The sequence below is a fragment of the Natator depressus genome, chromosome 1, assembly GCF_965152275.1.
Source record: "Natator depressus isolate rNatDep1 chromosome 1, rNatDep2.hap1, whole genome shotgun sequence".
In the NCBI taxonomy this organism is placed as follows: Eukaryota; Metazoa; Chordata; order Testudines; family Cheloniidae; genus Natator; species Natator depressus.
In genome coordinates, this window is record NC_134234.1 from 320,072,708 (window position 1) to 320,083,477 (window position 10,770).

The following is a 10,770-nucleotide window of genomic DNA, read 5'->3' on the forward strand; positions in this document are numbered from 1 at the left end:
ACCACAGAATTCCCCTACGTAATGGTTATCCCAACTGCCTCTTGAGAGCAGCTTTCAGTGCCTTGATGTCACTGGAACAACACAGAGGAGATTAACTAGGACTGAGGCTCTGGTTCAGTATCTTGCGTAGCTCACACCACTCTCATCTCTATGTATCACTGTATCAGAGGACCATATCTTATCTGCTTTTTCAAATAGTTTAATTAATTTCACATAGGAGAGTTTCACTTGTGTCTGATAAATCTGTATAATTTCTTTTCCAGTTTGGACATATAAGCATCCTTCATGCCCAAATTACATTTAATTAGTTTTTAAATTAATTGGGTTTCATATACCTGGTTTCCATCAATAGAATAGTCATGTTTCGTTGCATAGACTTTTGCCACAGACACAGCAATAGCATAAGCGACCACAGCAATGGAAAATGCGGCTGCTATCATTTCTGAAAACATACTGACAGCTGGAGGCTCAGGAGGCAAAAACCTAATATTTAGGAAAATATATTTACATTATCAATTTTGATCAAATTCTGTGTTTACTAGATTTGTGAAGAAGCTTCAAAGCAGCAGGACATGTACACTACTGATAACGTGAACAATATTTCAAAAAACAAAAAGCTGGGAACACTTGCAAACCATACAACAAGGTTACCTTGTTCAATATGGCCCAAATCCTGACAGGGCCAAATTGACAGGGCCAGCCTGAGGAAAAATGGCACGCCGGACGAACTTGTATTTTGGCGCCATTTTCCCTTAGGCATGGGGGTTGGTCAGACGGTGGGGTAGCTCCCCATACTGTGACCCCTCCCCCATGTCTGGGGAGCTTTGGGGGCAGAGGTGCAGAGCTTCCTGCAGCTGTGGGAGGTTTCCAGAGATAGGTCTGACCTGGCTCAGAGAGAGGCCTGTGCAGAGGAAGAGGAAGTCTCGTCCCTCCACATCCTGGCCGAGACTAGCAACTGGAGTCCGGCACACAGTAAGAGTCCCCCGCTGGAGCACCCCCAGCCCTGCCCCTCCCCAGCTCCAGCCCCAGCACTCTGGGTTTAAAGGGGCCTTGGGCTGGCTGGGGTATGTGGGGGGGACTGACCACGGTGCCCCCTGACCACGGCGTCCTGGGCAGTCGCCCACAGTGTCATAGAATCATAGAATATTAGGGTTGGAAGAGACCTCAGGAAGTCATCTAGTCCAACCCCCTGCTCAAAGCAGCACCAACACCAGCCAAATCATCCCAGCCAGGGCTTTGTCAAGCCGAGCCTTAAAAACCTCTAAGGATGGAGATTCCACCACCTCCCTAGGTAACCCATTCCAGTGCTTCACCACCTTCCTAGTGAAATAGTTTTTCCTAATATCCAACCTAGACCTCCCCCAATGCAACTTGAGACCATTGTTCCTTGTTCTGTCATCTGCTACCACTGAGAACAGCCTAGCTCCATTCTCTCAGGTAGTTGAAGGCTGCTATCAAATCCCCTCTCACTCTTCTCTTCTGCAGACTAAATAACCCCAGTTCCCTCAGCCTCTCCTCATAAGTCATATGCCCCAGCCCATAAGGCCAGCCCTGGCCATTGAAGTCAGTGACAAAACTCCCATTGGTTTCAAAATTTGGGGGACTAAATTTTGGCCTTGTGGTAACAAAGCGAAGAAGTATATTTTTGGATATGTTGGACAGTATATGATTAATAACACTATTACATTAACAATATTTCACATTTGTATACTGAACACTTTTTATCTGAAGAGTCTCAAAGACCTTTACAAATATCAATTTATTAAGGCTTGCACACCAAACAGAATGTGAAGGTTATCATTGTAAAATGCTTAGATCTTCCAGGTAAAAGTCACTGTCAGTGCAACCCTTACTCTTGTGAGTATGCCAGGGGTACTTTTGACTGGGCTATTTGTATGAATAAGGACTACAATGGGACTACCACTCACATAAGTATGGGTTTTCAAGATTGAGTCCCATGTAAATGTCAAATATTATTATTAAAAACACTTAGCATTTATACAGCATTTTCCATACTCACATACTCACTTTACAAACATTAACTGATTATTATTAATAATAATACCTAGCTCTTATATAGCATTTTCATCCGTAGATCTCAAAGTGCTTTACAAAGGAGGGTAAGTATTATTATTCCTATTGTACAGTGAGGGGGACACTTACCAAAGGCCATGGAGAGAATTAGTAACAGAGCCAGGACTAGAATTCAGGAAATGTTTGGCTGTGAATCAAACTGTGTCTCTCTCTCATTCTCACTATTATTCTTTTACTAGTCTCATTAATAGCCATTGAAAATATTAGCTGTGTCTCAGAAGACAAGGGCACTCACCCTCTAGGAATGGTTTTAACAATGCCTGCATTGTACTTTTTTTCCAGGTCAGCAGCGTATGAGATCCCTGTGGCTACTATTGTCTGGAATCAAATAAAACAATGGTTTTAATACTGAAACATTGCTCTGATCTTCTTGCAATCAGCCCAGTCTGCTGTGTTTCTTATTAGGGTACTTTGCTTACCACAATTACTTCTATAGGAATCGGAACAGGGATCTTGTGTTTGAATCGATCATTTATTTCTTTAACTACCATACACACAAAAATGGTCAGTAGCCCAGCAATGAGATCTGCAATGTTGGTGGTACCAATTCTTTGAAATATTTCGATGAGGGTCTGAAAAAAATAAAAGACAATTCAAAACACTTTGAAGCCACTTAAATAGAATGATAAAATAGCCCATACAGAGAAGCAGACACAAAACCTCAGAGAAGGTCATGGACTACTTGTCCCATATGTTCATTTTTACTGGCCTGAGGAATTTGATTATGAATGTGAAACAAAAGCAAATCAGCAGGGCATACTTACATATATTATGGAAAGGATCCCATTATAATTTTTGGTTGAAACATTTAAGACTATTTTCAGTTGTGAAACAAAAACTTGAAAAGCAGCTGCAGTTGTGAATCCTCCAACCAGGGGATCTGCTAGGTACCTCACAATGAAACCAATCTGAAGGGCTCCAAACACAAGCTGGAAAAATCACCAGGGAATAACAGTTTGCTAAACAGTTAAAAGGTGCAACAACGATGTTACAAAATACTCAGGATTCAGTCCCATACAGTATGCTGGCTGAGAACAGGTCAAATTGTGATATCCTTACTCACATTGACTAGCACCTTATACCATAAGTAGTCCCACTGAAGTAAATCAGGTTAGCTGTGGAGTAAAGTACTACTCAGTGTGAGTAATGGTATCACACATAACCTGGCCCTGTGTGAATCTGAAAAGTCTGAAACTACTTTATTAAGCAAAACTTGAAGGGCCTCATAGTGTAGCCACTCTGAGTGCTGCTGATTTCAATATGAGTACTGTGCACAGAGCAGCTGCAGAATCTCTTCCTAAGTTCTTCGATAGGGAAGTGGACAAAAGAACAACTTTGGTATATTGCTACAGGACAGCAAGATTTATATGGTGCCTTGGACTCCTTCTTTTGCATGACAGTTGCTGTGGATTTCTTCCCTATCCACGATGTCCATCTGTGTCCTATGTAGTCCATATTCTCACCCACTTTTACCTTATCTGGTGTCTACTTATGCATTTTCTATGTTAGACATGCCTTGTTCTTTGTGTATTGACCAGGAATCATTGGACCATCTTCCCTCACACCAACCAGCATACCTTCCAGGGAGACAAAGGAAGAACTGCAGAGCTGTGTAGAGGCCCTCCTTCCTGATGATCCAAGATCTATGCTGTTGGAACTTGGTTTCCCTACAGCTGTCTCAGGCTTTTTGCAGGCACTCAACTACAATTCTGTCCACTTCACTCCCAGCCGTGCTGTCACAAACCTTTTCCCATGAAGCATAGGTGCTGGAACTAAGAGTTCTAGGGGTGCTGCCAAACCCCCTGGCTTGAAGTGGTTTCCATCATATACAGGGTTTACAATTTGGTTCAGTGGCTCTCAGCACCCCCACTATAAAAATTGTTCCAGCACTCCTGCCATGAAGCGGGAAATGTATTGATTCTCTGTCATTTGAAAGCTGTGTAAATTTCAGGGTGACTTTCCCCCCTCCTGTGTGTTTTACCATGAGAAGGGAGCCCTAATAAGCTATTTCAAGCTGCATTTTCGCCAGTTATTTAATAAAGTAAAAGCAACATCAATCTGAATCTTTGAGGCAGTTATGTTACCTGTATAATTCCAACCAGAAATGTGAGGGTACTGGCAATCACTACTCTCTGTGCATCTCGGGACACAGTGTCTATCAGCGTTTTGTTAAGCCCTGTAGCATTACTGCTCATTATGTGGAACTTGTCATCAGGTGCCATGCTCAGCACAACAGATCCCACCATCAAACTGACCACAGGGAACGGTCCTGTAAAGATGAACAGTATAAAGCATGACTTTACACACATCACAAAATCCAAGTGTTTGCAAGATAAAATAAGCAGTTCTACATTAGAGAACTAGTTAAAATATTTTTATGGTGACAAAATGCCTGTTCATTAAATAATCTAGAATGCACTTCTCTGTGCCCGCCAGGGTCTTGCTTCCGCCTGGTGCCCGGCAGAACACAGGACTGATGAACTTCAGCACAAAGATAAGCAGAAAAGCTGTGTATGAGAACAAGTAAAGTTCAGCATTATGCATAGCCCTCTGTACAGAGCCAAAATACGTTTTAAGCCCCACAAACCTGCCAACATGAACGCTCAATACAGTGAATATGGTTAACAAAATGACTGCTTCACACTGCATATTAATACTCATGCCAGACATAAACATTGTGGAAAAAAGGATAATTGACTGAAACTGAAATTAAACAGATGCAGTTACCAACTGAGAGGTGCCTTGATGTTCCCAAGAAGAAATATGTCAGGAGGGGAAAAAACGCAGAGTAGAGACCATATCCAAGAGGAACTGCAACCAGTAAAGCAAATGCCAAACCTGTAATCATATATAATCATCATTTTAGTTACAGATCTCACAACAGACTAATCTCTGGTCAAGTAATGGGCCAAATTTTCAGGAAGGCAGCTTCCTTTCAGCCAGGCACAATTTGAAAATACATTTTTCATCTGTAATTCAGTTGTGGGCACAAATCTGAGAGCTTGTGCCTCAACATTTTTGAGAGAGCCAACCAGGTAGTTATAGGTGTAAGTATTAAGTGTTACACCAGCCATTTGTGTTTTCACAAAATACAGGAACAAATTTTAAGGGCTCTGCGAGGTTCAGACAAGGGAACTTTGCAAATGAAAGCAACTGATCTACCTTTCCACGGGTAAATTTGTGCCAAAAAAGTCTCAATTATGGCTGGAATTTTCAAACATGGATGCCCATTTACTCATCACCTCTGAAAATCAGGCCATTTTTATTTAGGTATCTAAATATGGATGTAGATGTCTAACCGTAGGCACCCACATTTGAAAATTTTGCTCCTTACCAATAAAATGACCAATTAGTAACAAAGTCTATGATGGGGCCCCGAAGAGCAGAAAAGCAGCTTTGCAAGATGCTTTTCCCTGTATAGCCACGTTGCCTTCCTCTGCATATCTGTTTGACCTATCAGCTACATTGATAAAGTGGCAGGAGAAATAAGGAGATGTGGAGAAGTGTCATAACCCTTCCCACCCCTAGAACAGTGGAGCATCCCCAGTAAGATGTGCAGAAATTTAATGCTGTTTCAGGCAGCACTAACTGCCACTACAGAGTCTGTGAGTCCCCTCTCAGAGGTACCACAAAGTGCTACCAGGACTTCAGGACAAATAACAGTCTGGTGGGAAGGCTGAAGAGCAGCACACATGAAGAGTCATGGAATCTGTCTGGTTTGGGGACCAAGGCACCTGGGGATCCCTGGCATCTGCTTAATTTTTTGGCTCCGTTTTTTTGTTCCACCTCCTGGCTACTATGAACCCAACCAGCTAGGGCTGGGGATTATATGAAGAGTATGTAGCTCTAACCAAGCCACAGAATTTTTGTATTAATTAATCTCTATGCACATTTGTGCCAAAAGGAAGCATGTGAGTCCAAAAATGTATTTAAACAGTATATTTTAAAATAAATTGTATTGCTGGATTCTAACTTTAAGAAGTTTGTGTGTGTGTGTGTGAGAGAGAGAGAGAGAGAGAATGTTCTTGTGATTAAAGCACTGCCACTGCCTGGCCCGGTTATCAGAAGATTTTTCCAGCTCTGCCATACACTTCCTGTGTGACCCTAGGCAAGTCATCTCATATTATCTGTGTCTCAGTTCTCTAGCTGTAAAATGGGGCTGATTCTGCTTCCTTTCTCCCAGCCTTTGTCCAGCTAGCCTATTTAAATGGCAAGCTTTTGGGGGCAGGGAGTGTTTCTGTCTATGGTTATATAATGTCTGCCACTATCAGACCCTAATCTTGTTTGGGGCCATTAGGTGCAGCTGTAATACACAGATACTCGACCCACTGAGGGGCAGAAGGGGGGAAACAGAGCTGTGAAGGCAGCTGACCTTATCATCTGCACAGGATGGGGGAGATTTGCATGCAGGTCTAGATGAAGGGACAATCTAGCCCAAAAGAATTACTATACTGGCACAGACCAGTAGCCCATCTAGTCCTGTATTTGAAAGTGGCCAGTATCAGAAGATCCAGGGATGAGAATGGGGCTCTTACTTACCTCCTTCTGGTGTTCTTCACAACTGCCTAGTCATGATTAATCTAACTAATGCTTAGTCATCTGTATGTATACATCACCACCTCTCTGTTTATCTACTTTCTCTATCATTAATAAATGTATTAAACAAAACTAGCTGAACATTGCAAACTATGTTCTGTGAATATCCATTCCAATTTTTAAAGTTTGGCCAGGTTCATACCCCTTTTGTTTTAGTTTATTACAAACATTTGAGCAATCAAGCTTTACTGGCAAAAATGTTAACAGAAAGTTGTATTCATGAGTTTACATTTGGATAGACAAGTGTTTGGGGTGCTCAGCCAATTGGGGAACAGAAATAATACTAGTGACTTATCTGACCAATCACAAATAACTGAGTAACACAATTCAATTTTTAAATGTTCACCTTAGGTCCATAGAGTTAAAAAAAAATCAAAAAGATACTGGTCAAATATAATTGAATAACAACTTCAAGGAAATTGCAATCTGCTAGCCCCTATTGCATAAACAGAAAAAGTAGGCTAAATTAAGGAAATCAGTGATTTATTGTGAAATATTAATTTGTATGCAATATAAAATAACATTAGTCCTCATGGATTTTAATCATGGTTAACACTGAAGCACTGATTAGAAAGGAGAAAGGGAGGACTTGTGGCACCTTAGAGACTAACCAATTTATTTGAGCATAAGCTTTCGTGAGCTACAGCTCACTTCATCGGATGCTCACGAAAACTTATGCTCAAATAAATTGGTTAGTTTCTAAGGTGCCACAAGTCCTCCTTTTCTTTTTGCGAATACAGACTAACACGGCTGCTACTCTGAAACCTGATTAGAAAGGGTAAGACATAGTTATGGGAATGCCAATATAGTACATCCAGTTTCTCCTTAATAACAGATAAAATCTTCCTGGACCTTACCTTGTAAAGTAGCTACAAGCCCCGTACTGACACCAGAGATGATATCACTAACTAGCCATTCCTTTACTCTGTACTTAGGTAGCCATTCCAGGATGGGGAGAAAGGACTTGGTTATCTGAAAGGCCTTTTTTCTTGAACAGCTGCCAAAAAAACAACAACAACCTCCAGATAATTAAATTGTCAACCTACCCCTGTGAAATCATAACTGGAAAGTGGAAAAAAAAATCCTACCAAGAGATCTCAGTAGGTGATATTTAGCCAAAAGAAGACTGGTAATATTTTGTAGAAATTGTCTGAATGCTGTTTACAATTTACTGATTTTATAGTGCCAAATTTTGCTCTCAAGTTAAGAGTTACCCCAGGTTTTGTCCATAATGCTTAGCATTTACGACTGAAAACGGTGACAGTGGCCAGCAAGTTTCACCCATCATAACATTCAAAATATTTCATTTGCAAAACCAATAGTTGGTATTTGGTGATGCACAGTAACCAAAGTGGATTTTCTCAACAGAGATTTTGTATCAATGGGTGAGTTACCACAGCATTTAGTTTTTTGTTCATGTTTCTAAAAATAAAAACATGATCTACTTTGAAAATAATTTTGAGTGGGTCACCTTTCCAAACAAAATATTGGATTATTCTCAGAGGGTCGGAGTCTGTCATTCTTACTCATGCTGGCTAGCACCTTCCTCTGTGTGTAGTCCCATTGGTATCAAAGTATTACCTGAGGAGTAAAATGCTACTCACCATGAGTAAAGGTGTCCCTATATGCCCCTGAATGTTAAAAGAACGAAGGATTATCAATGTTTACATTATTTTAGGCTATTTTCTTATTACTCAGTTCGTTTCAGGCAGAGCAATATGTGTTTTTGGCAGTAATTTTGTTTTTGATAAAATTTTTTTGCTACAGGATGGAAAGTTGACTCTTCAGTTGGATCCAGTTTATTCTGATCCTGTGATATGATTGTTTGTGTGTATAAACGACTAGTCTCGAAAGAAAAAGGATTCCGTCTGCCTCGGACTATAAAATGCAATCAAATTGTAATTGCAACATTTTATATGTAACGCCAAGATCACTTCGAGGAACAAAGAATAATGGTTGAGCAACTCTATGCACTCAAAGGAACTCCAGAGGGTAGACGCGGCACGTCCTAAATGTATCTTCTAATAAGGACAATGCTGGGCCAAATTCGACTCCGTTCTATTTAGATTCGGCACCCGCTCCCTTGATATCTGATCGCCTGCATTGACTTCGACAGAGTCACTCTGGATTTACACAGCGCTGAATCTGGCGTTTTAACAAGACGGAAACCACCTAAATGTTACTTGCGTGGTTTACGTCAAATAAAACTCAAAATTTCAACTGGTCACAAAAACAATGGAAGGAGAAGAAGGAATCAGTGTAGTAGTGAAGGGGAGAGAGCCAAGCACCCGTGAAAACTCCCCCTGTTCTGGACAGAGCTGATCTCCCAGCTCGGAGACTGGCGGACACCGCACGAAGCGCGCAGCAGGGGCCAGGCTGGAGTCTGTTGTACCTGGGATTGCGCTTCGCACACGCCGGGAGCTCAGAGCGATGTCAGTCCCGCCGCCGATCACTCCCAGGGCGGCCCTGGATCTCTGCCCCCAGCCCGGGGGACACGACCTGCGCAAGGCGCTGGGGCTGCCCGGGAGCAGCCGAGCCTTTCGCCTCCTTTCCCTCTGCTCCTCTCCGCTCCCAGACAGTCGCTCGGCTCCGCGGGCCCCCGCGCCCCCTTAGTGCTGCCCATTTACAGCCTGGGCCGCCAGGCAGGTGCCCCCGCGCTCCCCAAAGTCTCCGCGGGACTCCCTGCCCGCACTGTGTCCCCTCCCTCCCCACTCCCGGGGCCCAGCTCCCCGGCTCCCCTGGCCGTCGGCCCTGCTCTCACCTGCAGGCTCCCTGGACTCGCTCGCGCAGGGTCGGGGGCAGGTGCGCTCTCTTCTTGTTCTCCTCCTCAAAGGCCGGCTCGCTGTATATGGGCCGGGCCACCACGTAGCGGCCGAGGTCCGGCATGGGCCCGGCCTGCCGGCCGCCTGCTGCCATGGCCCTGCCTGCGCGGGAGAGAGCGGAGCACCATCAGCGCCGCCCGCAGCCACCCCGGGGACCCACCTGCCGGGCTTCGTGCAGCCCGCCACCCACCCAGCCCGGCACCAGAGCGCCCTCCCGAGCCCAGCCTGCGCCCACCGAGCGCCCGGCGTCCAGCGAGCGCGCACTGCAAAAGAGCTCAGCCTGCACCCAGTGACGAGCCCCCTGCCTCGCGAGGGAGCCCTCCCTGCGAAGCCAGGAGAACAGCGAGCCCCCTGCGCCTTCTAGCACGGAGCTCCCAGGCCGCCCCCCCCCGGAGCGCACCGTGAGCCCAGCGAGCGAGTCACGCTGCGCCCCACTGCCCAGTCACCCCAAGCCCTGCCGCCCGTAGAGCCCCTGCCCAGCCCAGCGCTGTCCGGGTCCTGAAATCATCAGCCGCAGGAACCGCAGAGCCCCAGGCCAGGATCCCCCCTCTTCCCGCTGGCCCTCGGGCTCCCAGCTCACTGAGCCCGGTGTCCCTGGGCTGAGGGCAGCCGCTGCGGGCGGCACCTGCACCGGCTCCTAAGCCCCAGCACTGGGCAGGGCAGCCGGCCCAGACGCAGCATTTATAGGGCCAGCCGCCGCCGGACTCTTTATTTATGGGGAAACAGAGACACCCGGCTCCAGCCTGAACGAGGAGCCGCCTGCCCTCCCCCTTCTCCCCTTCGCAAGCCCTGCCCCGGCCCCTGCTGCTTCCACTGGCACCCTCCCACTCCAGGGCACGGGGGATGGAGCGAGAGGCCTCAAGGACAAGCCGCTCACCGTGGGGCGCTCCCGGCCTGCGCTGCCAGCAGCCCACCCGGGACACCCCGCATGCAGGGGAGGGGGAAGCTGAGGGGGTCGGGTTATTCGTATTAATGAATTAGCTGGGAAATGGGGAAACCTAGACCTAGAAAGAGGGAGATGTCTGCCTGTCTCTCTGTCTGTCTGTCTACTGCATCCTCTGTCTCCCCATCCGCACAGCCAGGGGGTGGCAGCTACTCCAGGGACTGCCTCTAGTAAGCAATTCCCTCCGCCGCTTCGACATGCCCCCAGGGTGTCCTTGTTCGCCCCTCGCCTACACTCACCTTCCCTTGCTGGGCAATGTAGGGGCTCCCGACCCGGTTGTTAGAGTCACACGTGCTGCATATACACAGTGGGCTA

At 45.7% G+C, this 10,770-nt stretch overlaps 1 protein-coding gene across 1 annotated transcript in view; it reads right to left on the minus strand.

Moving 5' to 3' along the window:
- The window catches only part of SLC26A4 (solute carrier family 26 member 4), a 29,593-nt gene extending 19,431 nt beyond the window's left edge, over positions 1-10,162 (minus strand). The window contains exons 1-9 of the mRNA XM_074942458.1: positions 10,093-10,162; positions 9,452-9,614; positions 7,548-7,687; positions 4,822-4,932; positions 4,179-4,363; positions 2,859-3,023; positions 2,514-2,666; positions 2,330-2,412; positions 336-483 (exon numbers count right to left, since the gene is read on the minus strand). Of these exons, the coding sequence (XP_074798559.1) occupies positions 336-483; positions 2,330-2,412; positions 2,514-2,666; positions 2,859-3,023; positions 4,179-4,363; positions 4,822-4,932; positions 7,548-7,687; positions 9,452-9,606 (1,140 nt within the window). The 5' untranslated portion in view covers positions 9,607-9,614; positions 10,093-10,162. The remainder of the gene's footprint in view (positions 1-335; positions 484-2,329; positions 2,413-2,513; positions 2,667-2,858; positions 3,024-4,178; positions 4,364-4,821; positions 4,933-7,547; positions 7,688-9,451; positions 9,615-10,092) is intronic.
- Between the last annotated feature and the right edge of the window lie 608 nt (positions 10,163-10,770).